We start from the raw sequence: 26,565 nt of genomic DNA on the forward strand, positions 1-26,565 counted from the left end.
TCCTTGGTCCTACGTACAAATGGCGGCATCGTAAATGGACATCGTTGACTGATGACATAAAAACTGGTGGAAATGTACAACGGCTGACGACTGCAGATGGAGACACTCGACATAATATACCATTATTTGTTAGAATTGAGTTTCCCTTTGCCCGAGTTGGTTTCCCAACTAAATACTGGAAACAGAGTGACAGCAATGGCACCTTATTTTATAATCTGCAAATTGGAAACACTGCAGAGGAGTAACTCAAATAGATATGGATGCATACCTTTTTTGAGCGAACCGTACAAGATCCTGACTAAATGCTTACCGGTTACTCATTTCATTGTCTCTTTCATCACAACCTAGAATACGGAAACTCCATTTGAATCTTTACTAGTCCCACTTGCTCTCTTCTTATTTGGTCCCCGTGCATGATGTGACCCCGGAAAAAAATCCAAGCAGAATCGGGCCTTTTGTCAGCACTCTCACCTATCCCTCCCATACAGCCCCATGGAGCAGAACAAACGGCCGGTTTCAGGATTGCTGACGAATGACTTATTTTGGAATTGACAAGAGCCAGAGGTACAGTTGCTCTAGTCCTTGCTTACATCATACATACCATCCAGGGAGCCACTGTCCCGCCATTGGGCATCCATATCCGACTACATCCATCTGCTAGAGCACGACAACAGGTTACCCGATCCATGAAATTGTGCACAGAGCGATTGATTGGATCGGTCGATAATGTTGTGCACATTGCCCGCAACATTATGCCGGATTCTGACCCTATAGAACTTGATTTTTCTCCGTTCTCACTGACTCAATCCTTGATTGTAGCTTTAGAGCGCAAGCGGGAAAACATCGTTGCTAATGCGTGTCTAGCGAACGAAATCATCGTTTTTGCGGGGTGTTGTGTCTCCGAACAGCAGCAGAAGCAGGTCACGTGGTCAGCGCCATTATGTTGATAGTTTGTGACGTCACCCTGATGTGCAGGACCAAACGCGAGTTAGCTTGTTGTTGACAGAGACACTGCCGGAGCATTGGAAATCAAACATGAATTTCGAAGTAGGCAATAAAGCGTTTGGGGATGATTATTAACAGGAGTCTATCATTTTTGGTGAAATAGAATGTCATAGTTGTCCGGAAATCGTTTTGTAATATCATTGTTAGACTGGAGTGCGTTGCTGACAAGGACATTCTGGCAATAAATCGAAAATCAGATTGAAGCGTTTGGGAAGTGCCGCGATGGAAATGGATTACAAAAGTATCTGGACAATTTCGGAAGACGCCGATGTCGTAGGAGTTAACGTTGAATAGAAAGGCAGACAATATACTTGTGCCGCTTCATTTCTCTTATTGGAAGTAAAAAACTGCGGACTGACAAAGACGGCATGTAAGTAAGTTTCCCTCTCGTTCGCCAAGATTTAAGTACTGGCACGTTATTTTGGAAATTAAATGGGATTGCAGCTCGAATGTGCCATAATATTCCCGTCGATTTTTGAAGTGTCCTTCCCTGTATGCAATCTCTTTGCAAGCACCAGTAATTTTCACCCATTCCTTCCAGGGTGTATCTTGACTGTAATGGCTAAGCCGCCTCTCCTTGCCCCTGTCGGGCCTTAGATTTGATATAGACTCGCCATCACAACAAACTAAACGTACAAAGCAGCCATCAGAATATGTTAGCTTCTAAGATACATGTCTCGTTACCCTGTTCACTTGTTACATGTTACCCCGGTTGCTAAAATGCCTGCTCCAGTATACATCTGAGTAAGCCTCTCTAGAATTCATTTAAGTCTTATTCATTTTCTGAGATGTGGGCCGACAATTTAAAGACCCACAGCTTTCCAACAGGCCAAAGAGAACAGCCTGCAGTCGCCCACCAACCTGAATGACCGAGTGTAATGACAACTCTTTCTTTCAGGCAATCTTTGTTTTCATTGCTTTGCCCATCTTGCCCATCATGTCTTCTTCTTCTTTTCTTCTGCGTTCAATCTCCCTTAAGTATAACATCAGTCCTGTGGCGGAGATGAAGCGGCTTGTCGTTTCTAGGTCATGATGTGCCCATCATGTCGAATTGTGTCCATTCACGATCGACAGCACGTCGTCCACTCCGAAACATCATGCATTGACAACCGTCTTTCATTTAGCAAATCGCTAATGAATTGCTCGTACACCAAGATGGTGATACACGTGAGTTAATAGTGTAATAATAATGGATTACATATTCTCAGAGCTGTATAATCATTAACTTGATTAACGCCGTCTCTATGACCAGGAAAGGAATGCTCTCAGCGTCTTGTTTGAGTTATTTGCAACTGTGTCCAAGTGAATGCCACGAGTCATTAATGATGCTATGTTTGATGAAATAGTCATCTGGACTTAGCATTATAGAAGGCCTCAGGAGAACCATGTCCAAATGTGAACTTGTCCAGAGCAACATTGATATTTGCAATTGGAATATTTGAATTGTAATTCTGGGTACTCAATAATAACATATTAGCACACTGGTTCGTACAATTACTAGTAATATTTAAAAGTATCAAGGTCAATGAGCCATCAATCAATCGATCGATATCTGAATGTTACCACATGTACATGTATGAGCAAATCAAGCTCTCGCTTCTCAGATTTCGAGTATAAAGCATCATGAGTAATTTCTAATATAGCCCGATCATAGCTTCGGGCGATTTTCTTTTTATTGAATCTCCCAGCCTACGCAGAGGGACTTCATGAGATCGATAGTCAATATCGAAGCCGATGTACTGGTTGATTACTAATGATGTTTTCGAGTGATTGGTAGGTATATAGGCTGCTGACTCGCGATTGCCGTGGGGTTGGTGATTGATCAGAATGGGTCCTCGTACTAACATTTTTATTCACTAACATGACTAAAGGGCAATTCTCTCAAAGCTTTCACAGACCCACTCGGTCATGATTCCGTTTGTCCAAACTTCAGCAGCAAAGCTATGGATTTATATAATCCGAGTCCATTACTTTCCTATTTTAACGACCTGTATACGACATGTATGATTGTTCAACGACACATTTTACAAAACTGCTCATGGTAATCCCGCATTTCACTCAACACAATTCGGGCTGCTGCGACAGTTCATACAGATTTTCTACAAAAGAGGTATGGTTTAAGTTAAGATATCACTATAATTCCCCGCTTAGGGAAGAGTTTTACATAATCCATCATTTCGGTATGACAATTCGTAGAATCAAGTATAGATTAGATTGGAGTGCGTGTCTTTAATCCATACTTGGTAGATTGAAATACTAGTAGTCTAATTCTCATGACATGTCTATCTTTTGCATTCAGCATCTAAATTAGCCAATTGAAATCTCCCTGAGTCTAATTTCCTCATCAAACGAACAAGATTCACTTTCTCATCATAAACTATTCCAGTATCGATCACTCAAATAGCTTGAGGTTGCCTATCGATCAAAGTTTGACATTCGATACAAAAATCTGATCGAGAACTGTGACGAATTAATTTTTTTCGGGGAAGCTGCGTATCAGAGAATGGCGATTTAAACAGCTTGGGGTGAATTATATTCGTGATGAGTGAAGCTTTCAACTCAAAGATATGGACGAAATTTGGCCGGAAATGGGTTTGTCATCGAAGAGAAGATAGCAAGCACGCCGTAGCAGTGATTCCTTTATCGTTGCTGGCTATTCTCCTCCTCATTTCAAGCCAATAAAGCACCATGCAGTACACCTAACTCGCGTGTGGTCCTACATGTACGTGCCTTTCCTACCTCAATTAGCCTCGTGTCTAATGGTAATTTCACGGACTGGTTTCGCCGAGATGTACAACGCGTATCTTTCAATCACATAACTTGCTAATTTCGGGCAGTTATTCATAGGCATGGTCCATCGATCTGATGTCAATTGATGAATAGATTGCTTCATCTAATGTCAGTGATGGTTGAGGTTACTGCCTTCGTTGAGCGGAAAGACCAGTTGGCAAGATGGACTCTGGAAAAAACCTGCATCCTATATGATATTAGTCCCTCCGGACTTCGCAGATGTCACACTCTAAAACAACGGATTAACATGCGTGGTTTTCTGGACACCATTGATTTTCCGATTACACCTACATGCTGGGTGGATTTCAAAATATCAGTTTGCTGTTTCATGGCTCTAATCCATCCTTCGAATATTTCTCAGATTTGGCATTTAGTTACTGGCTTTGTTTTGATAGATATACTTAGATCAATTGACTTGCACACACCCTGCAGTATTGTTCTGTTCTCCGCCACTCCTGACCATCTTGTTTCAGATATGACATTTGAAATTTAACGCTCATAACAACAAACATGACGGAAGCGGTATAGTCACCATCGAATCGGCGGATGAAGGGCGAAATAGGTGGTTCGGTCGACAACGCGCCCAGCGGCCATCCTTGCATGTCTGGTTGATTAGGCTAATATTAGTGTGCACCGAGTTTGCAGTGATTCATCCACAGAAAGTGCAATATGTTGATATTCACAGTTAAGAATGATAACTATGCTAGACTTGTCTTTAAAAAACCACCTGTCTGTCTGTATTGATCAGCAAGCTCCATTATTGAGAGGCTTCGATATTGGCCGCTTTTTATCACAGCCAGATCGATGCTTCAGACGACCGTCTCGTATTCCTATACATGATCGCACAGTTGTTGACTGATCCTGATTCGATGATGCTGTGTGCACCGTCAGCTAGACGATGAGAAGTATAGAAGACACCACTCAGACCTCGGCAAGACTTAATGGGTTTGGAGTTATACACTATGTTATTTACCATGATACATGAAGGCTGAAGATCCTGATCCAGTGGTTAGGACAGGAAAAAGCCTGAGTTTGCGTTCTACTACATGTACCAGATAAATATGACCAGGATAGAGGACAGATTGCATATGTAGGGAACGCTCTATGGGTCTGGCTTACCCGGTGGCTGATGACAAAGGCATGCATTAGGAAATGCTGTAATTTAGGCGAAGAACCCCTCATGACTATTTTTTGCCGTGCATCATAATATGCGCTATAGGATAGGGTAATTACTAGCATCGGAGAATACACCAAAGAATAGGAAAAGCGACATACTTTGAAGATTGTTACATTGCTACCATAGCAACGGCTTATAGCGCTCTACGAAAGAAACTGGTGCAGTGAAGTTATAGTTCCTAATTGACTGTCTACTGCCAACTTATAAGACTGTACAAGGACCGAATCATGTACATTCATCATCCAACCTCAAAAGGAAGGATATCGGGGTTTCTTCGGAAGCAATAGTTTTATGTACCATACTCCTCAACCTTATAGCAGTGGACATGTAAGTGGTCGCAGTGCCAAAGAAAAGCCTGGCGTCGAAACCAAGATTCTCCAGTGCAAGAAAACGTGTTGTTTCAAGAATAAACAGTAACCATTAAAATACACTCAGTGCAGTGACCCGACTTTGCATATAAACGTGAATCGAAGCGATTGGTGGGTTCCACAGAAACTTTGAAAATGACACATCAAACAGTAAAATCCGCAACTTAGAAAAGAAATGAAATATTGACTTGATGGTTAGTGGATTCTTCTTGCTAAAAATGAACCTGTCTCTTTTGCTTCAGATAATAGCCATCGATTTTTATGTACGGTTCTCGTAGTTCATGGCATGAACAGATTCGCCACGAGCTCTTTGATATTTCAGTTTAAGAGGACGAATAGCAGCTTACATGTAAGAGAAGATTCGATCTCTAGCTACAAGGGTCGTTTTTTCTTCAAAGATGTTTTGAGCAAATGAAAAACTCCGTATAATCAAACATCATCATTAAGGAATTCTCCCCATAACAATATGATGATTAAAATGTGGTCCAGACAACGAGGTCAAGGCATTTGCACATCCCTCCCACCTTTCTTTTTGCTATTGTGAAGTTACTGCCTGAAAAGCCTCAATTTCTTTGGTGCCGATAGGCCCTGTCATCTGCAATATTTACACCATTCGCATTTGATCATTCCAATACCAAATATAGCTCAAAACAAACACTGGCCAAGGCAATAAAGAATTCAAACAGGCAGCAAGCACCACTTTTTTTTATTTGTCTGCACCAACTGAAAAGTGATCTCGTCCTCAATTCTCTCTCTTTATTATATTTCTTGATATATGAGAAACAAAATGAATAATATCAAGCACTCTCCAAATATTCTTGGAAAAAAATCATCTTATTGGTGGTTTTCAATCTCCTTTTGCCCCACGATCGATGCAGAATTCTAAAATGGAATCCGACATGATTGCGCGGGTCTCTGGCCTGTCAAGACATAGAATGCAATGAAATATGATGTATTGGAATGGGCCATGCCGAGTTTTTCAGCCGAGAAATGACTCGAGATGTATTATCCACGAGGGATCATTCTGCTGCTTGGTATATGGCTATTGCTTCAATATTCTAGATGAGAATGAACAGAGGCGTGCTTCTTTGGCTGTTTTGGTGCCTTGCTGACCCCGGGGATCTAGTAAGGGTATTTCCTATCTTGATAATTCGCAGATGGTTTCTTCGCCAACGACAACGAAGATAATATATTTGAAGCGGATATGACTTGACTTGCTTTTCTTGGGCGTATAGGCCTGTGGATTTAGCTGCCGATATGCAAAGATGATCACCGAATGACACTGGGTGATATTACATGTATGTGGAAAGTGACTGCATGCACCTTGCCGCGAAGTAAAGCACTATCTTTGCGTTACTTCGAGAATAAGCCAGTTATAACTCGACGTTCGCAGCATGTCTTCCTGACAACTTCAGTTCTGCGTCAAGAACAAAAGCTAATGCACTCTAAGAAACAAAGGGTTTTGAGCTTTTGAAAAAACCCTGCAAGCTTGCACAAAAACAAAGATGCATCCCTCAGAAGTTTTTCGGGAATGTGAAAAACCCCTAAACGTTCTTGAGATTCTGAAAACCAAAGCTCTGAGGGTTTTTTTTTCATCTCGCTCCAAAGCTCCTAAAGCGTCCATATTTGTGTTGGCCAAAAGAAACCCTTAAACGTTCTTTTTATATAGGCCCCAATATCTTTATTTCTAAGAATGTGCAGCGCTACGAGAGCAACGGATATCGCAATCTCCACATATTGCTTGAAAAATGCTAAATGACAGTAATGTTGCAAAGACTACAAACGTCATGTCTTTCTTGATGGTTTGGTGCATTATGTTCGTGATGATGGATACACCATAAGAGCATATGGTATTATATTTTTCCTCCCTTTCTTAAAAGGTCTTCAGCCGTTGACATTTCATGTTTGACCTCGCTATAATCCTCCAGCCTAATGGGTATCCAAGTGTAAGAGGAATTCCTTTATCCGACCATTGTGAGGCGCTGAATGGGATATATAGCGGGTCTTTCTATTGGATGCTGGATTTATTACCCCGAGTATGAACGGCTATAAATTGTCTTCGGAGCAGTGAAAGACATACGTGTTATTAAAAGAAGCGAGTAGAAAATCAGAAACAAGAAAACATCGAAGGTTATTTGTATCCATCATAGAGTTAGAGTCGGGCGTGGAGCAATCTTAAATGGCAATAACCATCACCAACCCTCTAGAAATTGATGACGATGCTAAACATCTTCCTCCAGTCGCTTGAATGGATTTCTGCCTGACAATGTATGAATATGAATCTAAGCCTTTTCTGATTTCTGATTTTCTCTAATGCAGTTTCTACAGTACATTCCTCGTCTTGTCTCTCCCAAAGAAACAGGGAGCACTGCCGTCTTTATAGCAAAAATAAGGCGGTTTTAAGAATCCCCATCATTTTAAACTCAGTCATATGGCCTTTACGCTTTTCGGAGACAACCAAAGCTTTAAATCGGCTTTCGGTGGGTCGCCATGGCAACTATCATAAGTTGCAGATGTTTGATATCACGGACAGTTAGTTGTGACAGGTCTTACGATTTTGCACTAAACAGATTAAAATTTTAAATCATGGAAGATGTTTTCTAGCTGCTATATAATACTTGCCTTATTGTGGGTTTACTGCTTAGGAACGTCAAAATAGCGACGTTTAACATGTAGAGCCAGATTGAACCTGTAGCTCGGGCTCTCGGCTAGCGGTCAAGATTTCCCTATTTTGAACACTAACGTGTGCCATTGCCGGTTTATACCTTTCCATGCGATTCCATTTAAAGCTTTTTCGTTGTCGTTCTTAGGCAACATCTATGATCCGCCGGCTAATCTGTGAAATAATTAACGACCTCGCTATAAACCTGGTGTCCTCTCCTCAAATACATCATACTTCTGTTCCTTGGATTCAAAATGAAGTCCTAAAACTGCAAACTGAAACACTGAGCGTGGCACTGATGGTACACCAGACTTTGTCCTCACCAATTCTTGGTAATATATATGTACTGATTTTTCACCTACTATACATGCTTCCCGAAATTGGAGGCTTGCATTGGAACTAACTTTTCCCCCTTGTCCGTCATTAAATGCATTCAAGTGGGTTGGTCAACCATGACTATCTCCTTTGTCCCTCCACCATAAGGCCTAGTTTCCCCTTATGACATCACTATTTCGGACACTCAGCGCCCCATATCTGGAAAGGTGTATAAGTGTAAGAGTTTTCCTATCAAAATTCGTGCGAGTCTTATGTTGAGTATGATTAGCTTCTGTTCCTGTTTTCTTTTTTCTCCCACTATATTCCTGTCTTGGCACTGGAAATTGACAGTGTAGCTAACAAGGAAAAATTAATATCGTCAAGGCAGTCTACACTGGAGCCTAGTTCCATATTGATCCAGCTAAATGGCTCCAATAATAGAATAAAATGATTTCTCTATGGACATGATGGAATGACCATGATTACAATGCGTTAATTCTGCAGCCCATGGCGCGTCGCTTGGAGGTCTGTATGGGGCTGAATGTAATGGTTATGGGGATAGTGTACAAACAAGTCATCTTATACTGCGGGTTATACCATATGTTGACTCAACTGCGTCCGCAGTCGAAATGGAAGCCATCAATATAGAATCAACCAACTCCTGGGATCTTGACGATAATGGCCCGATTACGATGGGGTACCATCTTTGCTTCATTTGCTTCAACATTCACGTTCAGAATTTCATTTTGATTACTTTTCTGCAACAGTATGTCACGTCCAGAATCATAGCTCTTTAGTTTGATTTTTTTGGGACCTTAGTTTGTAAGCCCGTATTCGAAGTATTTAATTTTTTTTAAACACATGTTGGGATTCCGATGACACTTCTGTACTCTTGCATCACAGACCTGAACTGGCAATGCAATACAAAGCTGATAATGTTTTAAAACGAAGCTTTTATGAGATCGTCACGACCAGGTGAATTTTAATAGAAACTACACGAAATGCCAGCGACGCTAATAATGGCTGACTCTTATTCGTAAGTAAAACGATGTTGATGACGGGTGTTGTATTAGTATACTCCCCTCGAAAGTTTCATAATGCCTTGTAAGCACCACCGAAGGACCAATGATGAGTATGAAAACAACTGTTTGTTCCAGTTGGTGGACCCTTATAACGACATTCGAACGCGGTCGAAATCCTTCATCAGGAGGGAAGAGCTGCGGCCGTCTCACTGACGACATTACCATAATTGCCACGGGGCGAAGCGCTTCCGATGGGCTTTTGGGATATCACACTCCAGCTATCTGTCGAAAGATGCCATTAAGATGTACTCGACTATGTATTGACAGGACGTGAGCACGTTATCCTAGTATTTCGATTATAATCAACAACAGGCGACCGATTGGTAAACGTGACATTGACGAGTCCGTCCTAATGTGGTTGGCTGCCTGGGCAATTTTGGGGGCCATTTTCCTTGTGGGTTGACTGTGACTTGGCACCTCCTCGGAAACACACACGTGCACATTCCCTCAAATTGGTAAACTTCAGGCGATGATTAGGCACGATTTTATCACGTTCCATCATATTCCGTTCATTCTGTCAATTCGATGAGGCCAATATATATTGATACAGGGATGCTGCCATGCAGGGCAAAACCCAGACCAAAACAGGGCGTGGTGACTACAGTAATAGTTATCACTGAGCAATGAAAACACGAACACTATAGAACAATGAAATATTGATCTGGCTTTTTATACACAAATAACATTTTTTTCTTTCCAACTCATCATGCCCAGGCTATGATGCCAAAGTATTCCTCATTCGTATCACTATCGTGCTTCCTGTGCAGCTGCCCAAGTGACGTGTTGTGCTGATACCTTGTATTCCTGTTGTGTTCTATTTAACATTTGGACAGTAGAAAATTTGGGCTTTGTTTTCTTTATGGTTTTGGGCATAGTCATTTCAGGTTTCGGGGCTGATGTTACTTTCAGTTCTTAACTTTTGTTAATCAAATGACTACTGGTCAGCTCACGATAAAAAAAGATGATTTCAATATAAACATTGTATTCTCGATCTATATCTGATTGAAATACCATACTTTACGAAATATTCACTCTATCTTTGCAGGAAGTAACTGTAACAATTATCCAAGCGGATGAACCAACGCACCAGATAACCCACTGCCAACCTGCCGGTCTAGCTGCCCATGTTTTACAACACGGGTACGCAGAAACAGGCGCCCGGAGAGGAGCCCCCGCCTGGGATCCCCTCCGCGGCTGCCAGGGTGGGTGCACTTCGCGATAAATCCCTGGTACGGACAGACAGCTCCACCGTCACGGGCGACGCCCCTCCACGTATCGGACTTGAGATGTCTATCAAGAAACATAAGCCAGAGGTGTCTTTACCTCCGAATCAAACTCAGGTTAACCCTATTCAGACTGCAGCTCCAACCACCACTGTAATGGGCAGCGTCAGTGATGCAACAAGTCAACCACTTTTTGTCCCGGTTCCACGTCAGATCTACGCCGCGCCTCCCACAGTACCACCGGATCCCTTTACAATAATCAGGAGTAAAACTATGAATAAACGAGTAACTATAAATGTTGGTGGCGTAAAACATGAGGTTTTATGGCGGACATTGGACAGAATGCCACATACTCGGTTAGGGAGGCTAAAGGACTCCACGACACACGAGGCAATCATGGTCCTCTGTGATGACTATAGCTTGATTGAGAATGAATACTTTTTCGACAGGCATCCTAGATCATTCGCTTCCATTTTAAATTTCTACAGAACTGGGAAACTTCATTTAGTCGAAGAAATGTGTGTGTTAAGTTTCAGCGAGGATTTGGAGTACTGGGGTATAGACGAATTGTACTTGGAGTCATGTTGTCAACACAAGTACCACCAGAAAAAGGAACACGTGTTTGAGGAGATTCGGAAGGAGGCTGAGAGTCTGCGCCAGCGGGAAGGCGAGGAGAATTTCGGTGAAGGGCCCTGTGCGGGGATACGGAAGAAAGTGTGGGATTTGTTGGAGAAGCCCCAGACGTCAACTGGAGCCCGGGTGAGTACCCCTGACCTCGTTCAACACCGCTCCCTAGTCCACTTAGACACTAGCCTTCATTTCTCCTCCTACCTCAACCCTAACTGCAAGTTTCTATACTAAAGACATTTGCACATTCACTTGAGATTTTCAGGCGATTTACTTAAATTCAATAGAATTTAAATTATTATCACTTATTTCAATGATATTGAGATTTATCCGTCTTATGACGAACAAAAGAGAGAAATGCTTTGTATTTTGCCTCCAACACTTTGGGTAGATTTAGATTAAAATATCCTTTACATTTTGTTAACAACTAGTTTAGAATTTCAAATCTGAATGGGAGTGCATGTTAAACAACAGTTGGTGTTTGAGATGACTTCTGAATTAGTGCTATCAATGTTATTAACGTAACCATGGGCACTGTGATTTGTCGTATTCACCCATCTATGATGTCTGTCGTATGCGTCACAATCGTGCGTCACCATGGAATGCTTTGCAAGATACAGAAACTGAATTCGTAGGTTTAGATCTTAAAGTGTAGAGTATGTAGAGAGAGGCGAGGCAGGCGAAAAAGATGCTGACCGATAGATAATTCCATGATAAAATATCGGTAGAGTTCACTAAAAGGCTATTTCAAGGAGACTTGACAGAGAAATAGTAGGCCAGAACATCCAGTGTAAATAGGTTCAAAGTTCTGTTGAGTACACTTTATCGATAAAAAGAACCATCACTTTTAAAGTTGAATAGTTTCAACTGTGAATTGTAGTTAACGTTTTAAAAAGGTGAATATTCCACCTGATGAATGTAATGAATCCTTTAAAACGTTTATAGTGCAATCAACAAAGAACAAAATGTCACCTATCAAATTCGGATGAAAAATGACGCGTTTGTTATCACGTAGATTAAACATCAAAACAATGATATCAAATGGGTCCCGGGGGCTTCTGGCACTAAGTAATTAACTGCAGGTTTTCCATTACCCCCAGTGGCAGCGTAGTTCGCAATGTTTGGTAGCTTGTGGAGTGCGATCTGGGAAATTAAATGTAGTGTCGTAATGTCATGGATGTTACAATGTTAACCAGTATAATGAAGTCTGCTCGTTTGAAAATTAATAATCTTTTTTGAACATGCTGAGAAAATGTCTCTGAAAAGAACCTTGTTCAACCGAACTGCATTTCGTTTATTTCCCCTTCCCACGCAGTTAAAAATATTTAGGCCTAGCACAATTCACGGTCTATTGTCTTCAAACAAAGCTCGCTCGCATCTAGGCCTGCTTCCCGCTGTTCTACTGTCTTATCAAAGGGCTATCAGGGCAAATCTTCATGACATCGACCCCCACGAAACAGCTTACATTGGGGCGAACTTAGAATTGGTAAAAGTGTACGTATAAAAATAACACGAAATGGCCTGCCATTTTTTGATCTAAAGCCACCGCGCACATCCTGGCTTCAGTGTTACCGCCTATATTACATTCGACTTAGCAACACGTTTTGCCTCCCAGTAGTGTCGTTCAAGCGCCAACGTCTGGCCTTCCTGATTATTAGAAGTGCTGGTGAAAGAGTCTTAACGACTGCCCTAATCTCACTGGGACTCCACCACGTTAAAGAGCTTCTGATTCACACGATCAGTGGCGGCTTGAGTCCGCGATACCTTGTCGATGAATGCATTTCTGAAAGAAAGAAAAAAGGATTAAAAAGTGATCGATTTTGATGATGAGTGATTCAAAAATCATCGGATCCAGGGTACATTAATTCTCAATCAAACAACGATGGGAGAAGGGGATATGTGTCAAATATGGAAAAGTAGATTTATGTTGATTACGGTATATGAAGAGCTGATGATCAGCATAAGAAGGGTCAAACAGAATATTCTGCACACGATGAAGTCAAATAACAAATATCAAATTGTTCTGAGTTGTCAGTTAGGTAAAAAAACATTTTTCACGTTGTTAGGACAAAAATATTATCAATTTATGCATCTATTACAATGAAGTATACATCGCGTACGAGACAATGTATACATTTGTTAAGATAGCTACTTGCGGCTATCGGGCGTGGAAATTGAACTCCCAATGTGGTCCACCTGCTGGCCTTCTCTCTTGATCGATTGAATCACCATGGCATCAGTATATAAAAGTTATATTACCTGCGATATGAAATTGTATACTATGATTGTCATAGCTGTCATAGCTTGTTTAGCTATTAAAAACTGCTGATGGGAAGGCCACGGATAAGCTAGAGGATAATTTTTCCGATGTGCTTATCCAAGTCATAGTGAAACCGATGTAATGCAAGTGTACAGTCATTGACCTTACTGGCAAAAGGAAACATTTTGTTGTCTTTACACTGGTCTTTAAATCATAAGTCTAAGGAAACTTCGGTGATGTTAATCTTAAAAACTGGCCGCGTTTCTTCCAAGAAGTTCCCCGATTCTGAGTTAGATGAAACCATGTTGTCTTTATTCTAATACCTTGCCGTTGCAGGCTTTAGGGACCGATCCATTTATAGTTCTTGGATTTACGTAGGAAATGTCATGGAGGGTGATTCTTTCCTAACAATACAACGTGGGATTCGTCGCCCTTTTTATATTGGCCAATTAAACATGATATTTACGTGCATGAGCTCAGATTGTGGGCTTTCCTGCAGGGTTAATACATTGACCTTTTGCCGTGTTTATCAAAAGGATGTGTCGGGTTGCTTTCGGGTATATGGTTACAGCCCCTACACACAAGAAGAGGCTGGTTGGGTTGCAAAAGCCAATATCCAAACGGTGTCCGTCTTATATATCACCTGTCCTTTTGCCTTACGGAGCCTACATGTAAGCTAACTTGCTAGCCAGCCTTCCTTTCTGCTTTCCTACACCCGATACCATAATAAAGACTCCATAAAACGGGAGCATTACATTTTCGAACTGTGTCCTCGAACCTCTAACAGCCTTCCCATCCTAAAATAAGGGGGACGTATTTCTTACGCCGTGACCGCATCAAAAGTGACCATATTGAGCTCATGTGTCAGGAATTTTCATCATGGGCTCGGTTATCTCCTTGCGGTTCACTGCATGCCCCAACTCATTCCCGGCCCATCCAGTACGCGGGAAGTGCAGCAGTCAACTCCTCGCACAATATATTTGAGACGAAGTGTATCATTGTGTTGGTTTGCAATCTACTCTTAACTAGTCGACAAGTTGGTGTATGATGAAAGTTAAATACTTAAAAAATCTTGAGGTATATCACATTTGCTAGAGTGGATGACAGTTTCACCTATCATTTGTTAGTCCAATCCCAAACTGTTTGGTAGGATCGTAAGCTATATCAAAATTACGAACTTCTGTAAGTCCGCCCCAAATGTTCGGAAACAAATGACACAAAGGGAGGAGTTGCAGTCAGTGTTAGTGCGACGAGTTTCATCTGGAAAACCAGTCCCTGTGTTGATATTAGCAGACTGGTGTAACCGTCCTCGTGCATACCGACTGATAGATCTACATTATAAGCTCCAAAGTCGGAAACGGATTTCGCTATTACATTTTTTGGGCTATGTGTGTAAGCTGTTATTCCAGTGAAAAAGATCGTGTTTTCTTATCGCAATAGATTTGACTGGTTCTAATGACCTAAACTATTCAGCCCACCCACAAGGATAAAAATTGTCAAGTATTCGTCGATTATGTTATCTGATAGTATACATGTACTTGGCAATCCTATTTTGCTCATAAAGTGTTGGTATAATTTATTTATACGAATGTGTCTGGCGCATGGCAGATGATGATGAAATGATGATAGCATGTAATGCATCTAAACGGTGTCACATGATTGGTCACAAACTATCACGATCCTGACAGAGTTATTGATAGTCCTAAATGTATGCAGGCATTGTCATGGTCATGAATATTTCTGCGAAATCGCTCATCTGATTGAGAATTGTTAATTTTTTTATCAGTCATGAATATTGTGTGAACGGAAAAAGGATCTGTTTGGCTTTGCCTGTAATGAGACCCGAGAGAAGTATATTTTCAGTGTAACTATTGGTTGCAGGAAGTGGGCTGTTCTTGTCTTTATTTCATTTTCACCTACATGTAGATAAACCGATGTGAGGGAGGAGGATATGTCACACTGTTATCATTAAGACGTATTTTTACTATGGTGAGAGCTAATGAGCAGCAGGAAGTTCATATACAGACTATGCTGCACAAGATGAAGTGTTTTTCATGCAACCTAAATAGTTTTCACCAAAATACGACCGGCAGGATTTCAGGTTTAATTTGGTGAGTTCTTTTTGGTGAAAGTTCTCTTGCGCAGATTTGAGGCCGATCGGCATGACATCGAAGGGATAAAGACCAGAGCGAGTTACAAATGAAGCGCGGTCCTTAGTCTCATGACCGTCCAGATCTACCTGCCAATAACCGCTACGGAGATCAAGAGTTGGGAAAAAGTACCTGCAGACGACCTTGCGCGTGTAGATATGGGTTAAATAATAAGTACAAGTCGGTTAGGAGAAAGGTGTCATAGTTGTCATAATTGAATACCTATTTACTAACTCACTTACCTTAAAACCATGGAGGTTTTATTTTCGTTGCGTATTTATCATCGAGCTTAAATCTTGGTTTTCTTGTCCCGGTTTATAAGATGTTGATTGAACAGCCCAGGCCAAATGGCAAAAAAGGAATCACTAGCCAATATAAGACGTAACACACAGTAGCTGAGTACAGCAACACTCATCGGTGCTGTCAGAGTAGAGCTTGCAATGTTGTACACGGCATAGTGAATCTTTCTGGTAAATCCGAGCAGGACTTGAATAGGCAAGTCGAATGCCCCAGCAGACATTAATCTCTTGAATAATTCAAACTCCAGCGCACTTCATGACCCTCGACCTGCTTCCCCCTGACTCAAGTGGTGCAGTTCTATCTCGGGAATGACTTTAAATGAAGCCATGATAAGCCCTCATTGAGACTGAGCATCGCGTGTGATTGATGGCGATGCTGAAGATACAGAATCAAGGTTAATTGCTGTCTTAATCACAAGCTATCTGTAGCTTCAGCTTGGTAGCTGAAGTTAGCCGACGTATGTCCGACTTGTTTTGAATAAGCTGCGGCAGTGAAATAAGGTAAATCGCTTCGCCTTATAACCACAACACGTATATTGTTGCTAGGCTGAAGCAAGATAACGTGCCTCCGACTAATTTTGACTAATAACGGTGAACTCGTCTTACCATCAGTCTCCTGCAGGGAAACCACGGCTCAGATTACGGGGACCTTTCACGATGCCTTAATCATAGCAGAGAGAGACAAATCTAGCTTTCGTGTTACCATAGCAACGCTAACATTAGCCGTGGTAATAACATTTGCGATGCTTCCTGGGGAGGCAGGATGGCGCGGCTACAGGGTCCCAGGGATACGTGTAGCACGAGGAGCCTCAAGCAGCGATAGCGACTCTTACACCTTCATCTGATTAGTTAAGTCGTCAAGTTACACTTTGCATTGGTGTTGGGGAGAAACAGGATTGGGTTAGCGCCTCGGAAAGATTTTCAGTTCATCAAGGCCCAGGGGCACGAGTACATTATCTAGACTTGCCAAGATGCGAGGGAGAATAGACTTGACTCGTTTATGGAGTTCTTTGAGTTACTTCACCAGCATGGAATGCCCATGTGAATGCATGCCTGGTGCATAACTCCGCGTTTACTTAGGTGCCGATAAACTGAATTTTAGGGTGATATTGACGGAACAGAGTGATATTTGGGGGTTTTCACAAATGCGATGGCTGATTATTTATGGACAAGTATGTCTAATTCGCTTTTATGACATAAAATAGGGAACAAGAAAATGTCCTTTCTCTTGTATCAATCACCAGTACATATCGTTTAAACTGATCCGTCTCTTCCATTTCTTTTGAAGTTTCTCCTGGACGGGTGTATATGCGCTGTTTCTTGCAAACATTTAGATCCTGGGATTCGATCCGTTTATGAGTATGCTATCAGGAGGACATAACATCTGTCATTAGCTCCTGCTGCTACCCATGCGATATACATATCTGTACACTTATCACGCTTACGCTGATTGTTGTTCGTCAAGGTCATATTTATCATTGGATCGTTTTACAATCAGTTCAATCACCAATACGTAATTGATTTGTATTTGATTGATTTTGATTCAATATCAGCATCTGCCTACCTCGCCCAAATATCAATTTATTAGTAATATAGGTTTCTTAATAACGTTATGTTGTCTCTCGGCATAGCTGTTCAATTAATAACATGTCACAGAAACTAGGAACATTGGGCTAAGAATTTATCAACGTCAGGTTATAAGCATGGCTAATGCATGAAGCATGTTAGGACTAGTGAAACGGAAGTAGGAAGTATTGGTAAGGTTGTCACCAATGTTGTTTCGTCATACATGCACACCCATTTCTAAAGCCAACGGACACATGGAACCTGCATCTGCCAAACCGACCAATTACAACCCTTGTTACAGAACGTTTGCACAACCTTCAGTATGTATTGATGTATCCTATTGGTCGACGCTGACGTGTTGCAGTTTCCAAGGGTACCGAAGGTGCCTTGATTAATACTCAATAATTTCTTCTTGTTTTATTCAAAAATTTATCTTACAAATCTGAGTGTGTTTAATTGGTAAAGTAATTTTAAAATTTTGCCACTTACTTAATATGAATTTTCAGCAGCCAATTAAAACCTTGATTGATAGGAATCGGTAGAGCAACAGCTATCTCGCTTGTGATCCAGCATACAGGCCTACCACTTTGCCATAGGCACCACCACTGGCGCTTGCGCGCCCCTACTTCACTTCCCAATTCCCTTCTATCTGCCTGCACCTCTCTTGGCACGTGACCATGGATCCTACCGTCTGCTGATGGTTTACCATTGTTGTGCTGATGACGTCATGAAGTGTTGTCGTAATCATGAATACTGAGCAGGAGACACCAGGCAAACTGGACTGCGCGGGGATACCTACTGCGCATGCGTGCCGATTAGCTATTGCAGCCAAGAACGCCTTGCGTACACGTGTGCCTTCATTTCAAAATCAACAGTTATAGTAAAAAATAATGTTAGCAAATAACATCGACTAACTCGATGAACCAGTATCGAGTAAGCGCGTTCGTTGCTTAGATCTCGCAGTGACACTGCTAGCCGGTTGATAGCATGTTGGTTTTGACAGCAGCCAAGAGAAAAAAATCGTCCGTCTATTGATCTTGTTACATTAGCATATTGAAATTAAGACCCCGAGGAAAAAGGACCACGCCAAGTGACGACCAGTCCCTCCAAAAAAGCACTGATGTTCGCCCGTAAATCTTTCCATTCCATTCCTTGATCTCAAAGAAACATGCTAAAGATTATTGTACAGCTTGATAGCTATCCCGACCATTAAAGTGAAATCGTGCCGAGCAATAAATGAGCCGGTTTGGTTGCAAGATTAACTGTTGGGTCGAGCCGCCCTCAGTTGTCAACTTCACCTGATGAATGAGACAATAGGACTTGGGTCCCCGAAACCATGATTGCTCCAGAGGACGACAAGCCTCTTTGCGGTACCCAATCAAGAGAGAAACTACTTGTTATTCATAAATGGAAATCACTCTTGGTACTGTAATGGGGTGAGATACTCTTTCACTCTTTCAGCTAAGACTGCAGCGGTAGTGGAGCGAAGGTTTTGTAGCTGTTTTGGGCCACGGGCGGGGATCATTTTCTTAGTAAACAAAGGGTTACATTGGTTTAGGCCAGCGTTAGCAACATCAGTGACATGGGGATTGCTAATCTCCACGTGATCTTGCCAATAATGGCTTCAGCACTGTTTAACAAAGTACATTGTTTGGACCCCTTCTTTTACGACAAACAGCCTTCAAAAGGTAAATCAAGATTTTAGAGAAAAATGGTTCCAAAAGGAAATACGGATATTACCCAAGACTTGCTATACTAAACCCATCAATGATTTGTAACATTTTGTATGGGTAAGGATAATCTATCCTATATTGTATGCCAAGACAAGTATAAGATAGTGAGCCAGGGGGAAATCAATGGTTGTGGACTTGGTTAATTAAGACTGGCATGATCTCCTAGGAGAGCAGATGACAGCCTAGGTTACAATGGTACGATCAATGACTCAGCACGTGATGGAAATATCAATGATAACTTCTAAATCTCGCGAGACATCACATTACCTTGCGAGACTCCATCACAATGGCTAAACAACGGCACATACAAGAAATATTCAAGCCAAAGAACTCATTATGTGGAAGTTGACTCCCAAGATGGTTTTAACTCTCAAGAAACTGTATTTTTTATTCTTTTACTCGAATCCATTGATACAGATGGTGTCATCATCAAGTCAGTAGCAATGAAATCAATTTTGTTACGTTTCACCTCGACTTTCGGTTGATAATTACACTCAATGGACAGATGCATTGAAAGTTTCAGTTGAGTCAGTGTTCGCAAGTTCAGAAAGTTGGTATTTAGAGGGAAGTTTTTGGGGACTTTATGTCTTGTATTTTTTCATTAACCAATGTAGAAACAAAATACCACGAAAGAAATGCCATGGAATTCTCTTATCGCCTTATGGGGTTCAATGAAAGCACCTTTCCTCCAGTAGATATTTCCCGGGGATTGTACATATCAAGAGGCAAAATTCAGTGCTAGTCTAATGCCACTTTATCCTATTGTACGTAAACCAGACATCACAAAAGGATACTTGGCGCTTTTGTGACGAATCTTATTCAGGCCATATCAACTAAATGCTAGAGTTAAGTTCTCAATGGACGTTGAATATCTCTCATACTTTGCTTTTTTCTCCAACAGGAAGGAACGTAGACGGTGCCGTAAAACATCTCTAAGTCTGTTCCTTCTTCATGATGACTAACCAATTTGCGTATAAGGCATGTAATAACTTACTGGGTTCATCCACTATGTAGAACAATCTGTTAATATTACATGCATTACTTACTATGTACATAGACGTATACAGTGTATGTATTGTACATGTAACAAAATGACATCAAGGAAATATCGACACATTGCTAAAAACGTACCAAATACAGAAAATTTGGTACTTTGTACGATTTATAATGGCCAGTTGACATTTTCATTTGGATAAACTATAAACTGCTCAACTGAGAGTGATTCCATTCAGCCTTATTGGGATTGGCTAGAGGGATAGAAGCTGGAAATGTCAACGCGGTGATAGTCATACATATAGGGAGTAGGCTAGTTTTTCACTCTATGACATTTCTTCGATTACCACTGCAACGTCGAAAGTGTCTTATTTCAAAAGATGTAATATTATTCCGAGACTTGGCCAGGATGTGCTTTCCACAAGTTCATGTATGACGCGGAATGCCCCGTCTAAAAACTGGGGGAAGGTCGGGGGTCGTTTTGCCTGTAATAGGCGATCCGAAAGAATCAAACTGATGAGCAACGTTCTATCAGGCAATATGTTCCCGGCCCTTCGTCAGGGAGTGATACATGTACGTGCGTTTTATTTTCGCGGATGTCGCGAATAATCTCGATTCGTGAAAATAAAAATCGCGAAGAATTTTTTTCTTTGAAATAATGAAAGAAATTTTTGTCGGCCGCCAAATGAAAAAATATGAATTATTTGGCGAAGATTTGTCGGTTTACAGTAACTAAAAGCCAGGTGCGTTCACGTACATTATTTAATTGTGGCCCGCTGGTAATCAGCATGGCCGTAACAAGCACGACACGATACAAACGTATATCTCATTGCCAGGATAGGCCTTGGGCACCAGTTACTCGCAGTGTTATTTCGAGTCATATTTTCCAATAGCTCCATTACCACACTTGATACCTAGTACGAGAGTTCGCCTGAAGCTCATGTTTCAATATAAAAAAGGAAGAGTGATTAATCTGTGGGTTGAACTAACGATTAATTCACTGATGGTGACATAGCTATATGCAATGATACAGGTACACATGGTAGTACATCTATAATAATGGCAAGAATTAATTAAATTTGACGATTATTCCGACACGTACACTCATTCTGCAGGATGTCCTATAGTTGTGCCATATACCCGATTAATAGTTTTTAATTGTGGTATTACCATAGATTCATATTCACATTTCCTTGCTGTTCCCCTCAAATGTACATCGTCCACGATTATGACTGTTTCTAACCCTGTACTACCAATCGGTTATGGTATACACCAATCCCCCATTTCTCCATTTGTAGAATCGTATCCATGGAAACCGACACAAGCAACGGGAACAGTTTATGAAGGACAAGTTGGAGTGAAATCATGTAACGACTTGCAGAGTGCAGTGTTTTGATTGCTGGCTAGCGATTATCAATTGCTACACTTAGTCTGTACTGGTGACACGCCTTGGTGATCTTGCTATAAGCATTGAATAAAATTCTTGAGAATGCTAGTGAGAAAAGCTTTGCTCATGAGACGAGTTTGGCAGAAACATTTGGGGATAATGAAAGCATACGTTCCGACTAAAAACTAATAAAACCTGCGCCCGATTTCTGCACCGCCAGGAAGGAATGGTAATTTATGCACATTTGTTTCCGTTATTTGAACTTCGAGGCGATTTTGACAGAAATTCCATGCCCCACGTTGATCAGGGCCGTATTCAAATATTTGTTCAGAGGGGAGCGGAAGGGTGCAGTAGGCGCTCTTTGTGTGTGTGTGTGTGTGGGGGGGGGGGGGGGGTAACTTGTATCTATTTGTGTTTAACTTGGTCTCAAGTGAATTACAAAACGTCGCACCATAATTGATTGTAGGGATTGGTAGACCCAGACTCCAATTGAAAGACTCTGGTAGCTCAAATACTTTCCGTATTATATTGAACTGTAATTCATTCTTCGCACAACGGGCCCGTTCATTACAACACTTCATCAGTCTCCTTCATCTCAACATGTGTAAGAAACTTGGCGTGATTAATACCAGCAGTCCTGCAATATGCAGATATTGCGTGAATTTGTTTTATCCCACTGTTTGCTCTCTATGGAAAATGGATATATTGCAACTGACAGGCTACTGTTGTATCTGTCAAATACGAATATCGCATTGATTTTCTCATGTTAAGATATTCACAGAAGAAGCCCAAATGCAAAGTTTGTAGCAAAGTGGGAATGAACGCCATCGAAAAAAAGATCCTGACCATTTCACTTTTGTGAAATAACATTAGAGAAGTGGGCGGAGTTTCCCTTCAATGTCGTTTAACAGCTCCGTTGGTCCTTTAAGGTCAACTATGGTTCGAGTGTATGCATGTACATGTTCCTAACATAAATGCATTCATGAAGCAGCAACAATGATATCTATATTTTCGGGAACTGTATTTAGTTGTTAAACCATGCAGTTTGTAACCTCTTATTTGGGTCTCTGTTGCGAACTAAGTTAATTCATTGCATGGGTAATGTGCATGTTCTTCTTCATCTTCCTCACACATAACCCTGCTTGCAAACACAAACGCACCACATTTTTTATCTTACTCTTATGATAACTTAATGTATTATAGTATGATGCATGTTCATAAATAGGCCCATGATTCGCTAAATGCCATCCTGACGATTTTAATTTTAGTGCCCAGAAATTCCCATCTTCACCACCAAGGCTATGATATACCATCCATCCCCTCCTTCGGTCAAGACGTGGAAAGGAAGTATAAAGTTGAAATCGTACAAAGATCTCCATTAACACAATTCCTCTTGATAGTTTTCGAGTAATACACCTCTTCGATCTCCGTCTCAACACGTCGAAAACGTACTTCGACGAAAACCGTTCAAAATTAGCATATGGTGTAAACATGACATGCTTGTTTGTCATCAATGATGACATATAACCATCTTTCAATATTTCGCAATACGTGCTGTGACTACAAAGGGCTATTGTCCAGAGAGTCGTCAAGATGAGCTATAAGATCCTTTTACACCAAATGAAGCGTTCTTGGTATGAATGTATGGCAGTCACGGAGCTACTTCCAACCTGAAGGTGTCCCGAGGGTACGTCGTGCAGCCAAATTTGCAATTCTGATGACTTTTATGTGATACCACTACAGAGAAGTATGGGAGCATAGTTCTCTTTTAATGTTCAGTTATCCGTTAGAAAACCGGGGTTAGGAAGCAAATACTTTTATTAACGAGTATTTAGGATCAAAATTTGGTTTTCGGTTCAGACGTTCTATCTTTCAACTAACAGTCCATTTCAAACCGGACACAGAAATATCTCATCTTAAAGGTTCTTAAATGCACTACTGAAATCGATGATATATATAGCGCCCTCGTTTTGACCGATACTTTTCTGACTAATGGAGACCAAACGATGCCCCCCCCCCTTCTTGACCAAAAAAAGCTTGCTACGGCTTTTAATGATGAACAGGCACCTTTCCACCACAGTCGAGTACCGTCTGTAACCATTCCTGGAGAGAGAGAGAGATTTATCTCCATCACCATACCGCGGGCTATGCGCCTACTCTAGCTGATGAGTATGCTGATACCCCATCGGCTATGCTAGGCACGAAACCTCAGTGTGATAAAATATCCACCGCAATGAAATAAGAGTGGGTTTTGTAGTTATAAATACATGCATTCGTAATCAAGTGCTATAGATTCCATAGATGCTCATATTATTATGGTACCATTATCATACATCTGCTGTAGACAGGCTGCAAAATAAGCTCGATTGATCCCTCGTGGTGCCACAAACCAAGGGAAGATACAACATCCCATCACGAGGGGCGTTATTTTGCCCCTTACCTCTCGATGGGGAAATTCCATCCTCAGCTTAGAAAGGAAATCTACTTTGTTTTCCTAACATGATACCATAGTCCGCCAGGAGCATGACCTCATTACTAGCCAAAGCTTCAAGTCCGTTGAACACGGCCGTGTAATCTTGTGAAAACCAATCGCCCCTTTGATCGACTTTCATCAAGCCAGAATTGGACAGTGTTGCCGACGAGTTCAATAAGCGGTATTGCTGATAGACAAAGAGGATTGGTAAGGTTAAGGTAGTGAGGTTAAGAAGTGTCCACTGTTGCGAGTACTACGACTCCCACTTAAGAGATATCATCAAGCTGGGTTGACGCTGTTGCTACGAGTTTAGCCCTGACCTGGAAGTCGGGGGCAGAAATCAACAACCCTCGAACTCATTACAAAAGCCTTACGTTACAAATTTGTTATTGAAATACATGTAGAAGCGGTTGGATGTCTTTTTATCACAAGATTAGCAGCTGCAATCATAGCATACAGTAGATGTCTTAAAGACCCAGGCGGTGATAACCTAACTTCTTTTCGGTTATCCAATCAGCTGCAATACAATTCCTACTTCTTCTCCTACACTGCCTAACAGGGATATTATAGGCCAAGCTATTCCGCCTTCTTTTTATATGGAATATCAACAAATACATCCCGTGCTACATTCGTGTGTTGAGCGATATTTATATATAGGAAGACAATAACTTCATGCTTAATACAGATGCTGTAATTCCGTCGGACCGAAGTACCTTGACCAGCAAATAAATTCCAGTGCCGATACTTCGAATACCGTCCATTTTCATATCACATAATCATAATCGAATTTAGCTCAAGTCCTTCAGTACCAATTAGGGTAGTACACGATGGTGAATTGATTTTACATTTGTGGATTTTGCCGATAACAAACCAATAACCCAAGATTGTATTGGATCTTCTCTACTCGTCTTCTATATAGCTATTCCCGTGCATGGACTTATGAGAATCACATTACTAGAAATGACAGACGTGGGCCGACTCATTCCCGGGCTCGGGTGATAGTTCCAAGAGAAGGTGGACGGATTTGGCTATGCAATTTATTTAGAACACGACCATTCTACGCTGCATTCAGTAGTTGTAGTACTCGTGGAAGTTCTACTGCGCAGAGAAGATGGTAACAGAAGATATGGTCCAATCCTCAAACTGTCTGAACAAGATTTGAATGTCAAAGATTACCACGGCTGCATTGGCGTATCTGGAGGACGAGATAGTGCCTTCATCTTAAGATAGGATGAGACAACGCTAGGTCTTAGAGCGCTTTAGTCAGTCTTATCTTCTCTCGAATAAGAAGTTCAGAGGTTTCTGCCACAAACGAGATCACGTAACAATGTTTGCTATACTTGCGTTAAAGTGGCTTATTTGAGAAGTGACAAAGGATACGTTTTGTAAAGTTACAAATTCAGTTCTCCCGGGTCGGTTCGATTTCCGCTTGGTCCCGGTACTCCTGTAGCATGGGGCGACTCCCTTTGACAGCGTAGGTGTCCTCGGGGGTCTCCGGTTTTTATCCTACTTGACACTACAATCGTGATTAATATCGTACTACCGGTATTTACACGTTGTCCTAGTTGACGCTCAGCTCTCTATTCGGTAAATTTGATTTTAAGATCATGAATTCCTTACAAGGAATGACTCAATGAGGGCACTATTTCTTAAACTTTCACGTGGTTATTCTGAAGAGAGTTCCAAGCTAAACATAAGCAATTTCAGGCACAATACAGTGGCAATGGGGTAATGCGTCTTTGGGGTGTCATCCTCACCACTCACCACAGCACGACTCATACATAATGCATGCATGGTTATCGTGTCTAAATAATATAAATGCGCAAGGTCTCAGTGGGCATCTCAACCTCTTGATCTACCTCATGCCGTGGGCTTCACAAGGACGCCGGAAAATTTACCATGAACGGGACTGGAATGTCAACACGACGTGTTAACACGTCAAAAGCATTCATATGCTGTCAGTAGCTGCTTGTATAAGAGCTATCTGTGATTGAATACCGCATTTCATTTCACGATTGACTTTGGTGTCGACAATTTGATTCTGCGATCTACAGACAAGTCACAGACGTTTCAGATTTTTTACGAAAAATCCAGACTAACTCGGAAGAAAGTGCTCTTTCGTAGAGTGCTGTTGTTACCACTGCATGTTTGTTCAGTGGTGGAAAATAGTCCAGTTAAAAAAACATGCATGCACTGCTCCTGTAATGCATGAGTATGATGGACATGTATCACTTTGGTTCCTCTATCCAGTGTACATTGAACCATTTTCAAGCAAAATAATCATGAACAGCATTCATCATTTTTACTGCTGTTATCGCTTTTTCCAGACCATGATGACGGCGTTTTTATTCCTGCACCTGTTGGTCTTGCTTGCAACCACGTTTAACCAATTTCCCTACTGATTGCAACATCGCCAACAATCAGCAGGCTGTTATTATTATTTGCGAACTCATAG

The 26,565-nt window shown here is 41.4% G+C and overlaps 1 protein-coding gene across 9 annotated transcripts in view; it reads left to right on the forward strand.

The window, feature by feature from the left end:
* Positions 1 to 1,019: 1,019 nt before the first annotated feature.
* Positions 1,020 to 26,565, forward strand: part of LOC135486050 (potassium voltage-gated channel subfamily B member 2-like) — a 53,693-nt gene continuing 28,147 nt past the window's right edge. For 8 of the 9 annotated variants that reach the window (XM_064768521.1, XM_064768523.1, XM_064768519.1 and 5 more), the window contains exons 1-2: positions 1,020 to 1,375; positions 10,445 to 11,381. In XM_064768521.1, coding sequence (XP_064624591.1) covers positions 10,524 to 11,381 — 858 coding nt within the window. In that variant the 5' untranslated portion in view covers positions 1,020 to 1,375; positions 10,445 to 10,523. Of the gene's footprint in view, positions 1,380 to 10,444; positions 11,382 to 26,565 lie in introns of all 9 variants that reach the window. The other variant, XM_064768520.1, reaches the window with a different exon arrangement.

The sequence above is a fragment of the Lineus longissimus genome, chromosome 4 (assembly GCF_910592395.1).
Source record: "Lineus longissimus chromosome 4, tnLinLong1.2, whole genome shotgun sequence".
Lineage (NCBI taxonomy): Eukaryota > Metazoa > Nemertea > Pilidiophora > Heteronemertea > Lineidae > Lineus > Lineus longissimus.